This window comes from Branchiostoma belcheri, unplaced genomic scaffold (assembly GCF_001625305.1).
Source record: "Branchiostoma belcheri isolate BF01 breed outbred unplaced genomic scaffold, Haploidv18h27 scaffold41, whole genome shotgun sequence".
Lineage (NCBI taxonomy): Eukaryota > Metazoa > Chordata > Leptocardii > Amphioxiformes > Branchiostomatidae > Branchiostoma > Branchiostoma belcheri.
The window spans coordinates 2,419,690-2,443,528 of record NW_017804032.1 but is presented as its reverse complement, the minus strand read 5'-3'; the positions used below and the strand labels follow the sequence as shown (position 1 = coordinate 2,443,528).

Below are 23,839 nucleotides of genomic sequence, written 5' to 3'. Positions count from 1 at the left end.
GACAGAACCAGCTGACNGAAAATGACCGTATGTNCCTATAGATCAGAATTGTAAAACACAAAAATTCTGCTAATTTTCAGCCACTTATTCATTTAAGTCATCGTCAAAACGTTCGACAAATCAATAAAGACGTAATATATATATACTTGTGAAGGCATTACGAAACTTAGTAGCTGTCTGATATACAAAACTGTACACTGTTGTACTAACTACCTAAGGTCTATTCATTCTTGTGTATTTCAAACACTGCTTTTGTTCTTCGATCGTTCCCACATTTCTTTTCTATTTACACCAAAAGTTCATTTACCAAACAACCTGTCACTCTGCAAACGAAATAACAAAAAGCAAAAACAAACGAATTACGAAATTTCGTTGAGGATAGGTGACAGTTTTTGAACCTACTTCAATTTCAATTTTCAATTTTATTAAGAACAGTCTACATAGCAGGGGTACGTAGTACTCCTGAATTGTGTGGACTTTACATAAGTATAGAAATGCACAAGACAATTACATACAAAAGTGGGACATGAAACACTAGAACACTAGGTCTGCGTTTGGCTATTGTACAATCTGATTGTGCAGTGGAGGAACGAGTTGTACAGTCTGTTTGTCCGTGCCTTGGGCACCGTGATTCCCCCAGAGTTCCTCAAACACCTCCCCGTGCTGTCCGACCTGGCTCCCGGTACCAAATCGTGTAGTGGGTGGTCAGGGCTGAGCATGCGCTTGAACAGCTTGACAGCCGCAAGTTCCCGTCTTTCTCGGAGTGTAGGGAGGTCGGGAACATTCCTCCTTCCCCCCAGAGAGATGATCTTCAAGGCTCTCCTCTGCACGCTCTCGAGTGACAGTTCCTGTTTCGTACTACAACCCACTAGGAGCACCCACTAGGCTTTACTAAAAATCATGAACCGACTACAGAATTAATATCTTCTTTTTTTTCAAAATATTCTTAAAAATGTAGAAATGTTATGTACCTTGCAAAATGAGAAAATCTTACCTGTAAATGCTTTCATTCAAAGCATGATTCTTATTCATTACCTTATCTAAACAGATAGATGAGAGTAGATCTTGTAAGTTCCAAAATGGACCTTTTATCAAAAGAAGTATCATTCAGCACCAAGGACAGGACCTGGGAAATTAACTGATGCTGATTACCATACTAGCACTAATATACTACATAAAAGTATGGATGTCAAAGCATGAAATTCAATAGAGCCAACTACATAATATATACATGGATGTACATTGTCAAATAGAGTTCTCTAATTCATTTTCAGTTCTTACAACTTTTTGTTTCCCTTTCTCTCACCCTGAAGGGAGTCCACATGTTTTCGAGGTTGGTTCCAAGTCTGACTACAAGAGGGTGAAGGTGTTCGGACCAGGCCTGAACAACGGCATGATTAACTACTACAGGGGGAACTTCCTGTGTGATACACGCGGGGCAGGGGAGGGCGATCTGTCCGTCAGGATTCAGGGACCCAAAGGTAATTCACTTTATTATCTATTTAAGACTCGACGGCCTATAGTATACAGACACATAACAAAATGACACAAACGCATCTAAAAAAAACATCAAAGTATGTACAGATAAATGTAAAAAAAGACTACCGAGCTGTCCTTCCGTAAGCAGGCCCCCTCACGGTGGGAGGACCAGTCTACAATAGTGTCGCCAGAACAGACAGGTACCAAACAGAGCAACAGGTTGATGTGCTCAAGATGCATCCCATTGTTTTGATTGTTTGTTTAGTTGTTTATCTAAAGTTAACATTGAATCTCTGTGCCAATCAAAGGGGGATAAAAATGGTCTGGAAGGTTGTATCAAAATCTGACAAAGATCTGGATGTACATTTAGATACTTGTAAGTTTGAAAAAAAAATCTGCTATTATGACGTTACTTCAAATGCTTCATCCTACATCTGCTTGGAGATGAATAAAAAGCTTTATACACATAGAAGGCACAATTTACAATCATTTTCCTCAACCTCATAGATATGGGCATACATGTATACAGATTAAACCTGAAATGTATATGCCAGGGATTTTGATGTCATTGATTAAACGTGTTCTTATTTTTCTCCAGGTGCCTTTAAGGTTCGCATGAACCCATTGGCGGAGAACGAACGTGTCATAGCTGTGTCATACGACCCCACCTTCCCCGGGAACTACGACATCACGGTAAAGTGGTCTGATAAACATGTCCCTGGCAGTCCCTTCAGGGTGTACCTGGCTCCCCCCTCTTCTGAACCAATGGGACAGCCCGAGATACCTCCCATGATGCAACAATCCATACCGAGGTCAAGGGGGAGCAGTCGATATTAATCCTTATTTAGTTACTGGTTAAAGGAGATATGAAACACTTTCAAACAAACATCATATAATTGTTTGAACTTTACTAGTATTTAGTTACTGGTAAAAGAGATATGAAACACTTTCAAACAAGCATTATATAATTGTTTAAACTTTTCTGTTCTAATGTGTAACTATATTTTACTACAGTACTAGTATTTTTGGTAGTCTATAACTTTTCATATTTATGCTTTTCAGTTGTATAAGAATTAATCAAAATTTTTTTTATACAGGATTAAATGCTTTAGGGTTGGGAATAGGGTCTCCTACAAAAGAAAAATAGAAATCTGTCTTCCTCTTTTGAGGAGAACCATATATTATAATGATATATTTTAGCTTAATAATGGCAATTTTTGTTATATACCATCCCTTATACCTATATAATACATTGATCTTAAAGGAAGTTATAACATTTCAACAAGGACTTGAGCCAAGGACTGTGTGTCCAGAGTATAAATTAATCTCAGGATCTAACATTTCTATAAAATGCCATGTATCTTGTACTGCTGACACATCTTTATGTTGTACATTTTGCTTGACTCTATAATGGATGGCCACCTTATTTATCATACCAATACTATCAAATACTTCTTACTTCTTTTGCTAAGCATTAGTTAAGGTATGATAAAAATGCATCTAAAGAAAATGGTGCACTGGGAGAAGGGAACATACTGTAGATATACCCGAGACATGGTTTACTAGTATTATTCTTTTATCACTATTTAAAACTGTTATTTGTAAGAAGAACTGCACCTGAGGTGGAATTGAAGATGTTTGAAAATGTAAGAATAACACCGTGACTAGCAAGATACACAGAATATTACATGTACAACTGGTAATGGTGGTGGTTGAAAATAAAGTTTCAAGATTCTATCTATGTATATTGTATGGACAGTCTTTTGGTGCTGTGGCAGTTATTCAGAATGTCCTATTAAAACTTTACCATTATTCTACTGACCTACATTTGTACTGTTGCCAGAATTTCCCCATACAGACCCTCTTACATGTACAGTACATTGGAGCACAACGTACTTCAGCTAGCCACATGCAATAATGTCCTTGGCAAAACAAATTGTTATATTCTACGTTGAACCTTTTACTTACAAAGCTCAGACTATAACCTACACATGCCTCACCATAAACCTACATACCAATTGAATAGTTTAGAATATAAAACTGTAGCACTGCTTACGTGAAACTGCCAGCCGAATCTCCCGCTGAAGAACGAGTCAGGCTAGGATAAACATAGCAGATGATTTGCCAACGACGTAGACCTGGCGGCAGATTTGAAGCCACTATACTAGTAGCTAATTTGACGCTTCTAATATTTTGGGGCAACCTGAAATTATGTATTTTAAGCTAATGCACGTTTACTTGAACAAATCGCTATATAACCACATGTCCTCACCTCACACATGCTGCAGATGACACAGGAAGGAAGCAGATTCTGGACCATTCTTAAGTTCTTTGGGTTGATAATACATTCCAGATGTGCTTTGCGTTCAAGTAGTATGTAGTCCAGGAAATACTGCCACCTATCGATTTCTACAGGGAACTACCATTCTTCAAAGCTATAATTGACTTCCAATTTGGGGACAGGGAGTGCATTGGTCAAGCAGTTTATGACTGTAGCGTGGGGAGTTGGTGATGTTCAATGCCAATGATTGCCGCCCCCAATCAAAAGCATCATGAACTGACATCAATTCTCCCTCGATCATGTCCATAACTTTTTATTCAGATATGCTTAATATTACAGTATCTTGGGGGTGTGGTCATTCACCTCCTACCGAGAGCTTATGTAAACACAGGCTACACCTGACTTCACCTATATATTTAACCAATTTTAAGCTATGAAAATTTTAACAGTTTCCTTTCTGGCAGTTGTCAGAAGATGACACACCATGATTAGGATACGGCTTAAGCCCCAATTAAAAACATTGTGGATTTTACACTAAATTAGCCATTGAGATAATTATAGATCTGCACAACAATAAGCGGAATCGCCCAATTTAACAATTTAACGCTGAGAATTGTAATGGTGACATGAATTGTACATATTAAACGGCTTAACAAAGACCGAATGAACAATTATGTAGCAATTATCGCGATAAACATGGGTTTCGATCGGCACAACAAAAGGGAAATAATCAGATTGTCTGTTTTCTGCAAGTTGTCAAAGGTTTCATAGCATTAGTGGTGGCCAAAACTGCGTGCAGCGACAAAATTTAACCTCACAAAACTGAGGCTGACAAAATTCTAAATTCCGACAATTTAGTGTGAAAACTTGCCAGCCGATTTCTTATGCTGGGACTTCTATACTAGCTAGATACCGATGCTGTTCTCGCTAAAAATAGGGTAGGGATATCGATGTGGTATGCCATGGGGGCCTCGACCAAATACAAAGGATGGCACACCGACTGTATAGAGTAAGACAGCATTTTCTAACCTGTTTCTTACAAGCTAACATAGATTCTTTTTACAATCTACCCTTTGCATGTTTTCAAAGCTAGCCTGTTCTTAATAAAGTAATTGGCAGATTCTATGAAGTATATACTGAATATAGTGACCCATAAGTATTGTTTGGACACGCTTTACCTTGCTACCTAGTTTTGGACAGTTATAGGCTGCCTAGTGTAACTCTAGATCTTTCTTTTTTTTCTCTGCATTTGGCTATCTATCATAACCTTAAAGGAAAGATGAATTCAGACACAAAGTTACACCTGTAAGTTTTATTCAAGAAAAGATCACCAAGCAAGTATTGGGTACAAGTATTCCACCTTTCTGCAGAGACGTACGTAGCATTGCACTTTTGTCATTGTGGTCAGAATGATGTTCCATTATATGAAAATGTAGTTGATATGTACTTAGTAGATGCCATATTTGGACCATGTACAATTGTTGCGCAATAAAGTTATACGTTATTGAACACGGCGGTTTTTTTTTTCGAAAATTGATGTTGATTTTGCGGTTGAAAAGCCTTTTGATATGTAAGGCTGGAATCATTCATACGTCGGAAATTCACCTTTATGTATAACCACAGTAGAGGATGATTAATAGAAGTCTATGGAATATAAACCTTAGCAATCCCCCATTCTATGTGTAGTTGATGGTCGCTAAGTCTGGGCGGTTGACGCCGATCAAAAAGTCGAACTGTGGACGTCAGGAGCAGCTAGGAGCCAGCTCTACTTCCGGTCACCTGGACGTAAGCCTGTAAAAATAGATATAATATCAAACATCCATATCCATATTCACATATTTCGCGTGATGGCATGGAGTGTTTTTAACAATCGCGAAGCATCAAGATACTCATTACATGCGTTGGTCCCTTGTAAAATGCATTGACAATTCGGAGTTACATTTGTACGTTATATATATTTTGTTTGCTTGTGTGTTTGTTGTAATCGTATAAATCGTTTAGATGAAATTCTTGTACATTTGTCTCCGTACGTAGCTCTAGACTAGAAAATCTACAACTGTGTTACGATGATGCGCAATCGTTAAAGAAACAGAAGTTGTCAAGTTTCTTACCTTTTTCCTCATACTCCCTCTCCTCCATGCGAGGCTCGGGTGCCTCGTCCAGGTCGTCCAGTTCCTCCAAGAGGGACCTGGCCTCCTGCATGACCTCCATCAGCTCGCCTGTAAACAGACATTTAAAAAATTGTAAGGTTCTTAGAGGCAAATGTAAAGATCTTGTCACATTGGCGACACCAAATCCGTCTGTGTCCTCATCAATGTTAGATCGACACGGTGTCGACTTCGATAAGCCGAAAGGCGCTGCGGGCGTCATTACTCCGGTACAGAGAGGGAAGTCGTGTAAAGTGCCTTTCCGCAAAGGCATGTCTGGGGATCGAACCCAGGACCTTTCGGGCCATTACGCCACACGACACCACACAGACAGTAAAGGCAGGCGCTGGCGATCAGTAAGAAAACACACTTGATCAAGGTATAACTGAAAATACAGGGACTAAAAGTATCAAGACTTTCTCAGCGTACAGCGATGCCCCTTTTTTCCGCACCCTTTATCTGTAGAGAGGGGGTGAAACAAGAGAAAAACGCAGACTTCTAGTCAGAACTAGCCAGAAGGTACGTGGCAAAGCAGCCTTGCGGTATATAAAGGATTGTATTCTTACGATAGCTTCAGTTCGGACACGGACCTCCTGGATTGGACGTAAGGTAGGAGGTCCAATGTTTGAGGAGAGCCGCAGCTCAGGCGAACGCGTTAAAGATAAGTTATCGAGACGGAAAGGGGTCCAAATCAAAACCTAGTCTTACGCAGCTTGCATAATTTACTATGCAAAAACAGTGTGTTACGCCTAAATATAAGCCCAGACTGCTTGGGGATAACTCCGATAAAGCTAAACGTACCGTCGGCCTCGTCATCGGCATCCAGCTTGCCGTTACGCCTGCGCCTGCGCCGGCGCCGCCACCCCTCGGAGTCGTCGATCAGCGTGGCCACGACGACCATGGTCACGAGCAGCACACTCACAAACAGCCTCATGGTGTCACTAAGCTTCGTCTGGCGTACGGGAGAGAGGGAAATCAGTCAAGTCAATGACAAGTCAATGCCTTCATTTTGCTTCGAAAGGTCGAAGTGGCGGGGCAGCGGCCACGGACAAGAAACTTTTTACATGTACCTATATCTAGTACTAGTAAGCATCAATACTGTCATAAATAATAGGAACAATCTTTCCAGATCTTTTGCACTACAAAATTGCACTACAAAAAAATCTGTGAAATGGATAGAGTTAGAAGTCATCTGGAGTAAGACTTTTGTGAGCGTCTTGTTCAGAAAAACAGTTTTTTTTCCATGTCTGCTCTCGCATTAGCAGCAGGACTGCCTTAAGACAGGACGCTTTCAGAGTTTTGCGCTGAGGAAAGAATTAACTTCACTTTTAACTCTCTGTCTGTCCCTGATCATAGCAATCTCCCACGGAAGAATGTTACAAAGTTCAACCGTTGTTGGTACAAAATCCCTCCTATGGCTGACAGTTATCGTGCAAAAAGCATCACCATAGATAAGTTGGCAAAAACTGCGCCAGTACCTTTTGAATCCTCGGTCTGGTAGATCAGGGAGAGACTTGCGTCTTCAGAGATCGGTGAAGTGGTGGTATGAAGAGCGTGGTTGGGAACGGGTATTTATACATTCTAACGCATAGGTGCACTGCAATTTTGTGCAATTATCATTAAAATATAATCATTGATTGGTCAATTATCTGTTGTGACCAGTCCCTGACCAATTTTCCAACCAATCACTGGCCGTGGATGATAGGGTTGGTGGGTTTGGGGGTCTGCATACTTGCAGGTGTAGCAGGTTAGTAAGCGGTGACAACAAGATTACAGATATTTCTTCGTCTTTATGTCGTCGTGCCGACGAGAAATTAACGACATCAAACAAACATGGACATCATGGCCCGTCAGCCGGTTATTAATTATCGCTCCAAATTAAATCCCTGGCAAAGTTTGCAAACAAAATGGTCCAGTACTAGTACTACACTATCCAACCCTTAAAAAATTCCTTCGTGATGTACCAAGAAAGTTTATAAAAAAAGAAAAAGTCAAGGTACACAATCAACGACCACCTGTGATATCGTTGTTTACCACTACTGATGAGGCAATTACAATTTCCACGCTACATATTATTGTCCAGACGCCCGGGCGGCGCCCTTTTGTTTCAGCCCACCTTAATTTTTTCTGACGAAATGTGTCTCCCTGTGGACACCTAAAGTATACCTAGGAATAAAAGATCACTAATCGTAGTAATTGCTCCACTTATGACTCACATTAATTGCTGAGTCTGTCCAGTGTCCTTGTTTTAACCATGATACCAACGACCTTTGGGACACAGTGACCCACAGAGAAGTTGCATGCTCTGCAAAATGTCTTTCTATTTAATTACGCTAATGGTTGTAATAACTACATTACCTGCAGGTTCTGTCCGTACTCCAGTGCCCATCTTTTGAAAACAGCTTTACAAGCAGTTGTTGACCGTACGGTATTTCCATTTCATCTAACAGATCAAAGCTAACGGAAAAGGAAAAGACCCCCCCCCCGAAAAATAAACGTAATTCCAGACATGTTCATTATTAATTCCAGTTTTCCCACTAAAACTTTATACGCATCTTAAACCGTACCTATTTTACTACTTAGATTTCATAGCTATCAAATGGTCAGGTCACCAGGTTTTCTATGACGATCAACAGTACATGTATTTTATAGCCTGCACAATGTTTCCTTCTCTTCAAACGTACCGAAAAACAGGTGGGTAAAATTGCAGCACCTGTAATTGCATGTCCTGTCCAGTGTCCTTCTCTTCTGAACAATTTCTGGTTAAGCAGATAAAGAAATTGAGAAAATTACTTGAACCAAGCTAGGCTTAGACACCAATACTTTAGACCTGTTCGTTACCTGCGATGTTGTTTTTTTTTTTTTTTTGTCAAATTTATTTTTGTTAACAGTAAGGCCACACCGACCTAATTTTATGGAAGACATCCTCGCGTGCATTGATTTTCGCCTGTTCTCAAAAAAAAATCACGTCCACCGAGGCTCTGGCCTGGCTCTAGGCCCGAGTAGTCCATTGTAGTTAGCGTCAATACGGAGCCGTGCACCCAGGCTACCGAAGCTCCACGACTCAGTACAGTGCCGACCCATCAAGCAGTCCTCAGATCGAAGGGAGGTGCACAGGAACATCAACCCAGCGGATGGTAAAGATAGGGGAGTGACTGTATAATTTATGTTATACATGAATGTGCACTGTGCCAGTTTGGATGGGCTATATGATAATAACGTAAGTGACTCGCCTGATCCTCGGCGTATGTGTTGTGATTAAGCCTTTTCAGTTACCATAACACTGAATAAAACCACCGAGTGGGGCGCATGTGTAAATCTCAAAATTAAATTTCCTACCGAAAGCTACGGCCAGCCAGTATGGCACAAAATGTACATGTAGTACATAGGTCCAAATGAGTGAGTATTGACCCAAGGTACGCGTGTTTGAAACCTCCGTGTGAGGTAATATATCTCCCCTGCTTGTCTGTGAGAAGAAGAAGACGTAGTGGGCCTTTAATTAAACACGCCTCCTGGCGACTTCCCTCTCTCTCTACAACAGCACGTCATCTCAGAGTGGGAAGGAGCTAGGACCCGATTTACATCTCATTGGGGAAATGTAAGGCTGTGTGTCAAGAAATACCCCACCTCGTGATTGGTGCGTGCCAAGAATACGGGTCAGCCATAAAGGACATAAAGAAATTCATTATGCCCTAACATCTGCTTGTACTAGATTATCGGAAAAGTAGGTCGCAATGTTTGTCATCTAGTCATTCGTACCAACTAAACAGTGGCTCTCAGCGAAATCTTCGTAAATAAGATCATTTTCACAACGAAAACTGGCTTGTCGAAAGAGGTAACAAAAACAACATTGTAATGTCAATGATTTAACCTTGTAGCGCCAGATTGTCAACATTTTCTCGATGATCAACAACTGTGAACTTTGAACTCTCTTGGCGCTCAGGCAGTCTGCTTGGCGCATGGTGCTCTATTATTACCATGTCTGCAACAACCCCGCCCCCTTACGCAGTGAAGTAGTACTAGTGAAGTACCAATTTCATAAGAACCTAGGACGTTTTAGATCCAAAATTATGGCGGTTGCAGGCAGGCGAGTTCTTCTGCAGACACTTCGGGGCCGTTGCGGTCCCCTTGAAGGATCCAGACCGTTGTGCACGAGCGGTGTCTGGCAGCAGAAGTTCAACGTTCCTCCCAGCGGGAACGACTTGCCCAGACCCGGCGGTATCGCGTCCATGATGCGTCTACCCGTCCAGAAGGATACACAAGGTACGTACAGAACTTCCTGACGCTTTATCTTAGGTTTTACTTATTGAATGAAGACCTTTATTGTACACACATATTTCTCTTATACACAAAAAATAGTTCCTTTGGTATACGACCACCTTTGGTGAAAACAATAATCTTTGTTTTCTTGATGTTAACATTTAACTTCCAGGTATTACAATATTCTTCTAATATATTTAGGGATGATTGTAGTCCTTGCTTGGATTCGGAAAAAAGGACTAAATCATCTGCATACAACAAACAAGGTATTCGCTTACTAAACGTTAATCGTTATTGAATACAGATGGAAGATCACTTAAAAATAAATTGAATAAAGTCGGGCTTAAATTGCAGCCCTGTTTGACACCGCAGTTTGTAGCAAAAGATTCAGTCAAGCCGTTACTGCTTTTAACACGATTAGTGGTTTTTGAGTACATGTCTTTGATTGTTTTCAGGAATTTTCCCTCTATACCTAACTTGTTTAATTTAACTAGGAGTCCATTACGCCAGATAGAGTCGAACGCCTTACTAAAATCTACGAAGCAGGCAAAGAGACGAGAATTTTTATGGGTTCACCACACCACGAAGTGGTGGTGACCCCATATTGCTTTTTCTGATGTTTCTTCTCCTTCTCCTCCTTCTTCTTCTTCTCCTGCCATTTTTTAAATGGATTCAGCTTCTTCATTTTAGGGCCTAAGGTCCTGAAATTTGGTATGGAGGTACAGTGGGCAAATACCCCTAGGCGTTTTTTAAATTTTTGTGATACAGGCTTTTAGAATGGTTTTATTTGAGTTTTTTTGGCTGTGTTATAGCAAATGTATTACTGTGTTAGTGTGCCGTGTTTACACGTCTGGGCATGAGTCATCACAATGGAATGCAGGGCATCAACCAATAGGCATGCAGCTTTCCTCTATACTTCTTGCTGATTGGCTGTTGGGATTTAACTTGATCAACACCTGCACAGAGCATTTCCACCTGCACAGAGCATTTCTTGCTGATTGGCTGTTGGGATTTAACTTGATTAACACCTGCACAGAGCATTTCCATACTGACAGTATGTCTTTATTCAAGTGTTTTGGTAGGTATTTCAAGCTTTTCTGCTCCAGCATTGGAATGCGGGGCATGAACGTTTTTTTTTTAAATCAACAGTTTGCATTATGCAATTAAAAATCCTAACCAATAAAGTAGGGAATAGCTATCCAACTGTTGTTTTAGTTGTACACATGTATGTTACTTCATATTATAGTTATATCAATGTAAATCATTGTTTTCCCTTGTGTTTCTCATTCTTTCCCTGCCATGTCGTAAAATGTGGTGAACCCATCGCTGTATTTGCTCCAAAGCAAATATTGGCCTTTCTAGTTACTAATATATTTGCTAACTAGGGTGCTTAATACGAATAGATTATCTGTAGTTCTAAAATTTTTCCTAAAACCTGGCTGGTGGGGTTTGAAGAGATTATTATTGTCAGCATAGCTAACTAAGCGACAGTTTAATATTGACGAAAATAATTTTCCTAGGCAGCTAATTATAGATATACCCCGGTAGTTGTCTGGAAGAGAAGGATCACCAGACTTGTGGATTGGAACAATGTGGCTGATGGACCATTCCTCAGGAAAGTATCCGTTTTGCAGACATGTATTAAATAATTGAAGGACTGGAGTTTGAAGCACTAATTTGCCTGACTTTAACATTTCATTCAAAATCATGTCGTTACCACTTGATTTATTGTTCTTGAGTTTAGAGATGGCAGTATTCAGTTCTTCTGGAGTTATTGGGGAGTCTTAAACAGAGGGATTTTCAGGGAGTGACGATAAATTAAGATTGTTACAATCTGTGATGTGGTCGTTTGTAGTGTTACTGGAAAGTTTGTCTAAGTTGTTGAAATGTTTAAGCCAGTCTTCTTCTGAGATTTGATTGACTTCTTGAGCTTTTGATGGTTTTAATTTTTTTACTAAATTCCAAAATGCAGCCGGATTTCTGTCTTTAAGTGAAGACAATTGGGACATTATGTGTTTGTGGAAGTCCCTTTTCTTCTTTTTTACTAGTTCTATATTCCTTCTTTCTTTTAAAATATCTTCCTCTTATATATGTCTGAGTTTGACGGTTGCTTTACAAGTAAGTATGCCAAGTTCTTTACTTCTCGTTTTAGTTCGACGCAACTCTTGTCAAACCATTGTTTCTTTTGTTTTAGTGGGGGGCGTTTCTTATTATTTGTTCTCCTAATTGACAAGGACTTGGAACCGGCGTCTATCAAAATTGAACTGAACTCCGAGACGAATGTTTCTATTTCTACCTTCGAAGTAGTGTTTTTGGATGAAAGGGAGTTCAGTCTTTTGGAAAAATGAGGTTAGGAGAGTGTACGGACGAACTTTTGGGTAGATTTTTCATTCCAGTGAAAACATTTTGGGAGGGGCTTTGTTTTTGACCTTTCGTGTTTATGTTTGTTTGGTTGATGTACATGTACTGAGTTAGAGTGAAGGAAAACTGATAACATACAGTGGTCAGAAAAGGGAGTTAAGGGATGGACCTGAAACAATAAAACATTTTGGAGGAAAGATTGGCTACAAATAATATAATCGACTGTGCTGCTACCGTTAGGTTGGTGACAAGTAAATTTACCTTGCAAGTCACCAGGGACCCTGCCGTTCAGTATTCTGAGGTCGGCCTGAATGCACAGATCGGTTAGAAGACGGCCGAACTTGTTGCAATGGGGGACGTTTTGTCAACAAATTGTCTGTTGCTAACGTGGTTTGAGGGAATGTCGGTAAAGCCGTCCTTGTTTATTTCATCATCTACATAATCACGAAGATTACCAGTGCGCGAATTCAAATCTCCCCCTAGTAGTATGAATCCCTCTGAACTGTATTTACAAATTTCCTCTTCTAGAATTTCTAATACGTGATTCTCAGCATTTCTATGAGTAGTAGAAGCGCTGGGGCTTAGATAAACTGAACAAATAAATAAATCTTTTGGAAGTTCTAACAAGGTACGATCTACTTGCACCCAGAGGATGTCTGTCGATTTGGAAGGTACTTTCTTGATGTGATTTTTGAATTCGTTTTTGTAGAAAAATATTATTCCCCCCGAAGAGCGTTTTGCTCGCTTACTTTTTGTTCTGTGCGGATGGAAGTAGCTATAATTAGCGATGTTGATCTTTGTGTTTTCATTGCTCCATGTTTCAAGTAACGAAAAGAAGTCGAATTTACATATTTCATCTAAAAACTCTACATCTTCTAATTTCGAGCCTAAACCGCGAACGTTCCAAACGGCGAAGCTCTTACTTCTACCCTTCAATGTTTTCATCAAAGATGATTCCTCAAGTTGTGTCTTTACCTTAGATCCTAAACATATCTTACCCATGAAAAAAAAAATATTTTGTCAAGGGTGTGAAGGGGGGACCCCACACACATGTTGCCAGGCCAGGCATAATTTGCCCCATACATGACCCCACGCAGTTTTTGGCAACGCCACAGAGAAGTGTGCTTGGTGTTGCCTGCCTATCTTGTCATTATCAATGCCCTTTTCACACAAGGATAGAATCGTCCGGAATGACTCCGGATCAAGCCGAATAGATTCGCTTTGACCCGGCTTTGATCTGGATATGATAATTTTCACATTATAGTAATTTTTGCAGTATATTCATAGGCTTTTCACTGATGACATTACATTATATATATAGTTATTATCAATTCTATGCACTGTTACACACACAGGTCTGGATGCCTGCTTTGTGGGGATCCCACTGGACATCGGTACATCCAACCGGTCAGGAACCAGATTTGGACCAAGACAGATTCGCACCGAGTCGGTCATGCTCAGACCTTACAACAACTGGACAGGTATGTTAGGTACCATATGTTACTAGTACTAGCACACTGTTACTCCAACTTCAACCGCTACAATGTACAACTAAGAACACTGTTTAGAATAGATGTATTGAAATGTAGTGTTCACTGACTTATCTCTAAGCAGAGGTTGGTGGGGAACTTTCTATTCTATGTATGCCTCATTTTTTCTGTCACTGCCCCCACCAACAGAAGGTAGTGACAGAAAAAACGGAGCATATAATTAATGATATACAGGTATAGAAAGCTTAAGGTAACAATCCCACCAACCTCTGCTTGGAGGGTACACTGACTGGCTATATTGCTAAAGCCAAGTATGAACAATGTTCTACCAAACTGCAACACAATATCAACTTGTTGTATGTTTATTTGTACTCATACAATGTCACATGCCCACTTCTCTACAGGTGCAGCACCGTTCGACTCCCTCCAAGTTGCGGATATCGGAGACGTCTTCATCAACATGTACGACTTGAAGGACGCCGTGAAGAAGATCCGAGAGGCTTACGCCAAGATTGTGGCAAATGGGTGCAAGCCCCTGACCCTGGGGGGTGACCATACTCTTACCTACCCCATCTTACAGGCCATTAAGGTATGTAACTTCTGAAGTTCACGGGACAGTGGACTTTAGTTAGCCTACCTTCCATGAAGTTGTAGTTTGGCCTAGTTTCCTGTTTCAGTCCTGAAAAATTAGGGTCGGTAGGTAGGGATTATCTTTTTTTCTAGACTTTCACAACCTCTAGTGATTCAACTTACACAATAATTAACAAAGTAAAAGTTGCATGAGCATACTTCAATTTTCAACCTCAACGTTGGAAAACTGATTGTATAACATTTCATCACTTTGGTGTCAGATCACGGAGCTAGGAAAGGTTGATCAGCTCAAAACATGTTTGTCCTTTGCAGAGATCCGCAAAAAAAGGATGGAGAAGCTTATGCATGTACAACAAGGGCTTAAGGGCTTCTAGACGAACTACATGTATAAGAGAGAAGTATTATTCTAAGCACAAACAACTGATAATTTATTACAGTTTTCACGTGTCTGTGAGATCTTTTTGCAGGAAAAAATCTGAGTTTCTCAGAAAATATTTCCAGCCCTTGTGATTTCGTTTATGTGTTACGTTTTGTAGGCCAAGTATGGTCCTGTTGGCTTAGTACATGTTGATGCCCACGCTGACACCAGCGACACACAGCTCGGAGAAAAAGTCGCCCACGGCACGCCCTTCCGCAGGGCGGTGGAGGACGGCCTCCTAGACTGCCGACGCGTTTTACAGATAGGGCTGAGAGGCACGGGGAATTCCAGTGATGATTATGGGTGGAGCAGGCAACAGGTAGATCGGTTAAGGTGCAGCATTCACCCTGAATGATTAGTGATCTCTCCCTGGTTGATTATTTCACTCCATACTTCAGTATGGAGTGAAATACTGCTTTTTCTGATGTTTCTTCTCCTCCTTCTTCTTCTCCTGCCACTTCTTTAAATTGATTCAACTCCTTCATTTTTGGGCGAAATTACCTGTAATTTCGTATAGAGGTAGAGTGGGTAAATACCCTTAGGCGTTTTTTAATTTTTTTTTGATAAGCTTTTACAATCGTTTTATTTGCTTTTTAGTGGTCCCCATAGGAAAGTACTGTGGGGGCGTACGCGCGTGACGTAATAAGAAAGGAATTCGGGGGAAGGCCCAAATATGGGCATACAAGCAGGTGTGGTCATGTTTGCAGATGTGGCTGTTGATTGGCTGTTGGCTTATTAATTTATTTACTACCATTTTCACGTACAATAGGGGGATTACCAGCGCGGCTGGTCAACGCGGTCTCGGCCGTGGGCCATCGGCTGGTCCACGCGGTCTCGGCCGTGGGCCATTACTATTTGATACTCTGATATTGGATACCGATTCGTGTGATTCCTATAAACATTTCACCTAACTACGAACTAGTTGGAAGAATTATAGCTGCATGGATGCCTGTATATGATTTTAACAAACACTGAAAATCTGACGCAAAAACTGGCAGATATTTTGCTCTTCTCTGTTGGAACAACGCAAGCGGGAGGTCAATGACCTGCGCCCCGCGAGTACTGTAAACAACGGTACGTAATGTGTATCGTCGGCGCACGCAATCTTCACCGACTAGTATTATATATTCTGTTATCGATTTCTGAAGAATCACCAAAATTGTAGAGTGTACAGGCGTTCATTTGTTGTTGCTGAGAACATCGCAAGACGGCGCGCTTCCTGGCAAATTTTCCTAAAGCGAGCGTTGAGGGCTTGCATGCCCGACAGTTTTCAAAGATTGGACAGGGAGCCGGCGGCTTCTGCTAGCCGGATTGATAGTTACGTTACATCAAGGTACCGGTGGTTCAAAAGCGAACCTGATAAAGAAGGAAATCTCCTAGAATGTCCCTTACTAGTACTTGAAGCGATCGTTACCGCCATGTTGTTCACTTTATATGACATACAATGCAGAGAGTAATGGAAACGCGTCCAGATAGCTCGGTTGGTAACGCGCAGGGCTGCAAATCCAGACATTGCGAGTTCGAACCCCGGTACACCGGATATTTTTAATTACCCTTTTTACAATTTTTAACATTTTTAACAATTTCAACAATTTTAACCATTTTACATTTTAACAATTTCAACATTTAATTTTAACATTTTCGTTTTAATATCCATTGCTTTGCTTTTAACATTCCAAAACTGATTGTTCTTACTCAAGAATTTCAATAACTTTGAATGTTAGTCTTTTGTATTTTTTCAACATACAAACCAAAATCACTTTGATGTTGTCAGAAAAGTAACATCTGTGCGCGCATCGGTTTTCGTTCATTTAAAAACTACAAGTACAAAACATCTGGAAACTAAGCAAACATACTCAGTAAATTGATTGCTGTAATTCCCGATTTTTTTTCACTGTACCGCAACGCAAGCGGGGGGTCAATGTTCACGGTTTTCACTGTCACCTCTGTATTGTGAACTTATCATTACAGTTAGGAAATAACTTTCTTTTTCCTGCAACTGTCACCACCGTGAATATATAGTTCCGTGAACATGTCCATTTTTCTCAGGCCGTGAAAATTTTGCTTCCGTTAGTAGTAGTTACAATCTCGTCAAAAGTGTAAAGTAAAGCTGTCGAGATTTAAAGTGCGTGTCGTTGTATCTTTGTAAAAAAAAGGGAGATAATTGCCAAGTGCCAGTTTTGTAAATACCTGTCAAGATTAAAACAGCTTGTCCTTGTATAATTGCAGTATGATTTATTTAGAATCTCTCATTTTTGTTTGGGGAAGGGTATGGAGTGAAATTCCTACATTTGCTCCGAAGCAAATGTTGGCCTTTCTAGTTTTGTTTGTATTCACAGTTCAAAACATTTTGATGGGAAAACCATAAAGGTTCCCACAGCTTAAAGCCTAATGCCATTCTGGAAATTTCCTCAAAATATAACATTTGTAAGAGTTCTTCTGTTGTTGTTTTTTTAATCTACAGGGAGGATCATTCAGTCATTTGTGGTGAATGCTGCACAGTAGTATAACTTTTTGTATATAAATCACTTAGCATTAGTGCATATATTCTATTACAGGATAAGCATGGTCCAGTTGGCTTAGTGCATGTGGACGCACACGCGGACACGCACGGGGAAAAACACAAGTTTCTATTTACATTGTATATCATTCTGGTTTCTAACAGTATACTAGTACTCTATATCTATAAAAGAAAGAAATGTCCCAATCTGCACAATGTAGCACAGTGTACTAACCCCAACAGTTTGGTAAATGTATGAACATTTTATCTTGCAGGGTTTCCGAGTGGTTCAGGCAGAAGAGATCTGGTACAAGTCTCTGGCACCACTGATGGAGGAGGTTCGTGCACAGATGGGGACTGGGCCTGTCTACCTGAGCTTTGACATCGACGCCCTGGACCCTGCCTACGCCCCCGGGACAGGAACACCTGAGATAGGCGGTCTGACGTCCCACCAGGGTCTGGAGATCATCAGGGGATGTCGGGGGCTGAACTTGGTGGGAGGGGACTTGGTAGAGGTGAGAACAAATGCCACACCAATTTGATTTGTTGGTTCTTGGATTTTTTTTAGAAAAAATATGAAGTGACAGGGCAATAAATTTTACAACAAATTTTACTGCAAGATCTAGTCTAAATGTAAGGTTACGTAATTTCTGGGCATCATGACTCAGGTGTATTATGAAGTTATCATATTGAAAACACACTGTAGAATGTAGATATGAGATGTTCAACAGTGCCACCTGTTGATGTTATGTATATTGCAGATAATGACTGCAGGCTTTGCGTAAAAGCCTTTTCCTTCAGTTTGTCTGTGAGATGCTAGTATGCCTCTCACTGTTTGCATGTATTGAAATGAAAGGATGTTGTATCAGTGACAGTTGCTTGTCTGGGTACCTACTAGTAACATTTTTCTTGCTTGCCCCAATACATGCTCACGCTGTGTTATAGATGCATGTGCTGATGATGACCAGGCTAATGTACCTGGCACAGATGTACTTTTACTTATCTAACAATTGTGCTGCCTTCCCCAGGTTTCCCCAGCTTATGACCCGTCCGGTAACACAGCGCTGACTGCAGCTAACCTGCTGTTTGAGATGCTGTGTGTCCTGCCTGGTGTCCAGTACAGACGGGACTGATTCACATACATGTATGCTTCGTTTTTGTACTACGTACTTGTTGTGTCAAAATCTTCTTGTTATGTCAAAAAAGGCGTATGTCAAAAAATCTCTGGTGCTAATATTCTCGTTGGAGTGAATGGAACTGAAAATGTGTACAAAAAAGGATGAAAATACTTCTTTTCGTTTTCTTATCAGTGAATAGTTCCAATTGTTTTCTGTCAATGCTTTTGTCAAATCTTTTATGTAATGGACTGGAAGAAATAGGCTGAGGGTTGGGTGGTTTAACTATTCAATTAATGACTGGTAGGGTTAGGGTTAGGGTTAGGGTTAGGTGAGTACAGTATTCCTCTGGTGATTTATCATGCATACTCATACAGTGCGGATTTGGAATATTAAAGATGTATTTGGCTTCACTCCTTGAGGTATGGTAGTACGTTTGTACTTGTACCATATTACCATCAGCAAATAAAATGTCACAAATCAAGACAGTGTATCAGTTTACTTACATATCCAAATGGCATGCTGTGGCTAAATGGATTTAGGAGTCCCAAGGTTTGAAACCTTGGGGTATATTTGAATTATGTGTTGAGTATGTAATTACTGTCATAGATTGTAACATAATTACACATACAGATATACTGTTCTGGCTCTATTATTTCATAATCTTTTGTTGACTGAACAATTTTCTTTTATCTCAAAACTTACAAATACTGAGAGGGGACAAATTTAATGCTCATTTATAGAAATAAAATAATATGAAAACTAATGTTGATGTTCATGAATAAAATGTTGTGCAGTTGTGGCAAACACAAAGATGAAAGCAAAACACACATGTAAATTATACCTCATGCTCCCCACTTTTTAATACAGGGGTATTGTTAAGTTGAAGGCACCACCATACTGGCCTGAAGGGAAGACTAGTCAATATCCTTGACCCCTGGTGAGGCTGGAATCATTCATACATCGGAAATTCACCTTTATGTAACCACAGTAGAGGATGATTAATAGAAGTCTATGGATTATAAACCTTAGCCAATCCCCCATTCTATGTGTAGTTGATGGTCGCTAAGTCTGGGCGGTTGACGCCGATCAAAAAGTCGAACTGTGGACGTCCGGAGCAGCTAGGAGTCAGCTTTACTTCCGGTCGTCTGGATGTAAGCCTGTAAAAAGATATATCATAATATCAAACATTGATCCATTTTCAGATATCATCTACCGTTATGGCATGTCATGCTTTTAACTGCAACCACGAAGCATCAAAATCATGCCCGTCTTCTACTTCTACACGATACAGGACAAAGGGCCTCACGGCACATCGCGTCCTCTTGTGAAATGTTTTGAGAAGTCGGTTACATTTGTACGTTACAACATTTTGTTTGCTTGTGTGTTTGTTATAATCGTGTAAATCGTTTAGTGGAAACACTTATACACTTGTCTCCGTACGTAGCTCTAGACTAGAAAATCCACAACTGTGTTCCGATCATGCGCAAACCGTTAAAGAAACAGAAGTTGTCAAGTTTCTTACCTTTTTCCTCATACTCCCTCTCCTCCATGCGAGGCTCGGGTGCCTCGTCCAGGTCGTCCAGTACCTCCAGGAGGGACCTGGCCTCCTGCATGACCCCCCATCAGCTCGCCTGTAAACAGACTAATTTAAAAAATTGTAAGGCTCTTAGAGGCAAATGTAAAGATCTTGTCACATTGGCGACACCAAATCCGTCTGTGTCCTCATCAATGTTAGATCGACACGGTGTCGACTTCGATAAGCCGAAAGGCGCTGCGGGCGTCATTACTCCAGTACAGAGAGGGAAGTCGTGTAAAGTGCCTTTCCGCAAAGGCATGTCTGGGGATCGAACCCAGGACCTTTCGGGCCATTACGCCACACGACACCACACAGACAGTAAAGGCAGGCGCTGGCGATCAGTAAGAAAACACACTTGATCAAGGTATAACTGAAAATACAGGGACTAAAAGTATCAAGACTTTCTCAGCGTACAGCGATGCCCCTTTTTTCCGCACCCTTTATCTGTAGAGAGGGGGTGAAACAAGAGAAAAACGCAGACTTCTAGTCAGAACTAGCCAAAAGACAAGGTACGTGGCAAAGCGGCCTTGCGGTATATAAAGGATTGTATGCTTACGATAGCTTCAGTTTGGACATAGACGTCCTGGATTGGACGTAAGGTAGGAGGTCCAATGTTTGAGGACAGCCACACCCCGAATGCACCGTCAAAGATAAGTTATCGAGACGGAAAGGGGCCCAAATCAAAACCTAGTCTTACGCAGATTGCATACTAGTAATTTACTATGCAAAAACAGTGTTTTACGCCTAAATATAAGCCCAGACTGCTTGGGGATAACTCCGATAAAGCTAAACGTACCGTCGGCCCTTGTCAACCCACCAACCCACTCGCATACGCCTGCGCACGGCATTGCGCCGGCGCCGCCACCCCTCGGAGTCGTCGATCAGCGTGGCCACGACGACCATGGTCACGAGCAGCACACTCACAAACAGCCTCATGGTGTCACTAAGCTTCGTCTGGCGTACGGGAGAGAGGGAAATCAGTCAAGTCAATGACAAGTCAATGCCTTCATTTTGCTTCGAAAGGTCGAAGTGGCGGGGCAGCGGCCACGGACAAGAATCATAAGAACTTTTTACATGTACTTATATCTAGTAAGCATCCATACTGTCATAAATAATAGGAAGAATCTTTCCTGATCTTTTGCACTAACAAAAAAATCTGTGAAATGGATAGAGTTAGAAGTCATCTGGAGTAAGACTTTTGTGAGCGTCTTGTTCAGAAAAACAGTTTTTTCCATGCCTGCTCTCGCATTAGCAGCAGGACTGCCTTAAGACAGAACGCTGTCAGAGTTTTGCGCTGAGGAAAGAATTAACTTCACATTTAACTCTCTGTCTGTCCCTGATCATAGCAATTTTGCAATCTCCCCCCTGGAAGACACTGTTCCAAAGTTCAACCGCTGTTGGTAACAAAAATTCTCCTATGGTTGACAGTTATCATGATAAAACTAAAAGCTTCACCATAGATAAGTTGGCAAAAACTGCGCCAGTACCTTTTGAATCCTCGGTCTGGTAGATCAGGGAGAGACTTGCGTCTTCAGAGATCGGTGAAGTGGTGGTATGAAGAGCGTGGTTGGGAACGGGTCTTTATACACTCTGACGCACACGTGCACTGCAATTTTGTGCAATTACCATTAAGATATAACCATTGATTGGTCAATTATCTGTTGTGACCAGTCCTTGACCAAGGCCGTGTCTATGGCCGTGTCTATACGGAATCACCCAAACCGCGACACGGCCTATACGGAATCACCCAAGGCGGTTTACATGTGGTTTACCCCGAAGCCGGTTTCAAGTGGCTCCATGTGAACGCCCCGAAATCACATTGAAAGCGCCTCGATCCCAAGCCACTTCTAGAGGTGGTTTCGAATCGGTTTCCCCGCTATCGCGATTTGCGTCTGAACGCAATGTGATTTCAATGTAACTTCGCCTGGTCATGGATTACGGGGTGATATTTCTTTTTTTATTTGCAATACCAACTTTTACGTGGCAGCAACTTAAAGAGCAGTAATGGTCAAATAATGTGTCCGTTCTAGGGCGAGCTTCACCGCCTCTGGCGGGACCNCGTTTTCTTATCAGTGAATAGTTCCAATTGTTTTCTGTCAATGCTTTTGTCAAATCTTTTATGTAATGGACTGGAAGAAATAGGCTGAGGGTTGGGTGGTTTAACTATTCAATTAATGACTGGTAGGGTTAGGTTAGGGTTAGGGTTAGGGTTAGGTGAGTACAGTATTCCTCTGGTGATTTATCATGCATACTCATACAGTGCAGATTTGGAATATTAAAGATGTATTTGGCTTCACTCCTTGAGGTATGGTAGTACGTTTGTACTTGTACCATATTACCATCAGCAAATAAAATGTCACAAAGCAAGACAGTGTATCAGTTTACTTACATATCCAAATGGCATGCTGTGGCTAAATGGATTTAGGAGTCCCAAGGTTTGAAACCTTGGGGTATATTTGAATTATGTGTTGAGTATGTAATTACTGTCATAGATTGTAACATAATTACACATACAGATATACTGTTCTGGCTCTATTATTTCATAATCTTTTGTTGACTGAAAAATTTTCTTTTATCTCAAAACTTACAAATACTGAGAGGGGACAAATTTAATGCTCATTTATAGAAATAAAATAATATGAAAACTAATGTTGATGTTCATGAATAAAATGCTGTGCAGTTGTGACAAACACAAAGATGAAAGCAAAACACACATGTAAATTATACCTCATGCTCCCCACTTTTTAATACAGGGGTATTGTTAAGTTGAAGGCACCACCATACTGGCCTTAAGGCAGGACTAGTCAATATCCTTGACCCCTGGTGAGGCTGGAATCATTCATACATCGGAAATTCACCTTTATGTAACCACAGTAGAGGATGATTAATAGAAGTCTATGGATTATAAACCTTAGCAATCCCCCATTCTATGTGTAGTTGATGGTCGCTAAGTCTGGGCGGTTGACGCCGATCAAAAAGTCGAACTGTGGACGTCAGGAGCAGCTAGGAGCCAGCTCTACTTCCGGTCACCTGGATGTAAGCCTGTAAAAAGATATATCATAATATCAAACATTGATCCATTTTCAGATATCATCTACCGTTATGGCATGTCATGCTTTTAACTGCAACCACGAAGCATCAAAATCATGCCCGTCTTCTACTTCTACACGATACAGGACAACGGGCCTCACGGCACATCGCGTACACTGTTTTGAGAATTCGGTTACATTTGTACGTTACAATATTTGTTTGCTTGTGTGTTTGTTATAATCGTGTAAATCGTTTAGATGAAGTACTTGTACATTTGTTTCCGTACGTAGCTCTAGACTAGAAAATCCACAACTGTGCTCCGATCATGCGCAAACCGTTAAAGAAACAGAAGTTGTCAAGTTTCTTACCTTTTTCCTCATACTCCCTCTCCTCCATGCGAGGCTCGGGTGCCTCGTCCAGGTCGTCCAGTACCTCCAGGAGGGACCTGGCCTCCTGCATGACCTCCATCAGCTCGCCTGTAAACAGACATTTAAAAAATTGTAAGGTTCTTAGAGGCAAATGTAAAGATCTTGTCACATTGGCGACACCAAATCCGTCTGTGTCCTCATCAATGTTAGATCGACACGG

The 23,839-nt window shown here is 41.0% G+C and overlaps 2 protein-coding genes across 6 annotated transcripts in view; both read left to right on the top strand.

Annotated features, from left to right (window-relative positions):
* Positions 1-2,432, top strand: part of LOC109477814 (filamin-A-like) — a 30,939-nt gene extending 28,507 nt beyond the window's left edge. For 2 of the 5 annotated variants that reach the window (XM_019779222.1, XM_019779219.1), the window contains 2 exons: positions 1,314-1,481; positions 2,078-2,432. In XM_019779222.1, coding sequence (XP_019634781.1) covers positions 1,314-1,481; positions 2,078-2,316 — 407 coding nt within the window. In that variant the 3' untranslated portion in view covers positions 2,317-2,432. The remainder of the gene's footprint in view (positions 1-1,313; positions 1,482-2,077) is intronic. The other 3 variants (XM_019779221.1, XM_019779223.1, XM_019779224.1) reach the window with 2 other exon arrangements.
* Positions 2,433-9,898: 7,466 nt separating this feature from the next.
* Positions 9,899-22,590, top strand: LOC109477815 (guanidinobutyrase-like). Its single transcript, XM_019779225.1, has 7 exons — positions 9,899-10,170; positions 13,884-14,009; positions 14,423-14,607; positions 15,146-15,346; positions 17,803-18,042; positions 18,556-18,956; positions 22,413-22,590. Exons 1-6 carry the CDS (start codon positions 9,978-9,980, stop codon positions 18,658-18,660), a joined length of 1,050 nt encoding a protein of 349 aa, XP_019634784.1. The 5' UTR covers positions 9,899-9,977; the 3' UTR covers positions 18,661-18,956; positions 22,413-22,590.
* Positions 22,591-23,839: the final 1,249 nt, after the last annotated feature.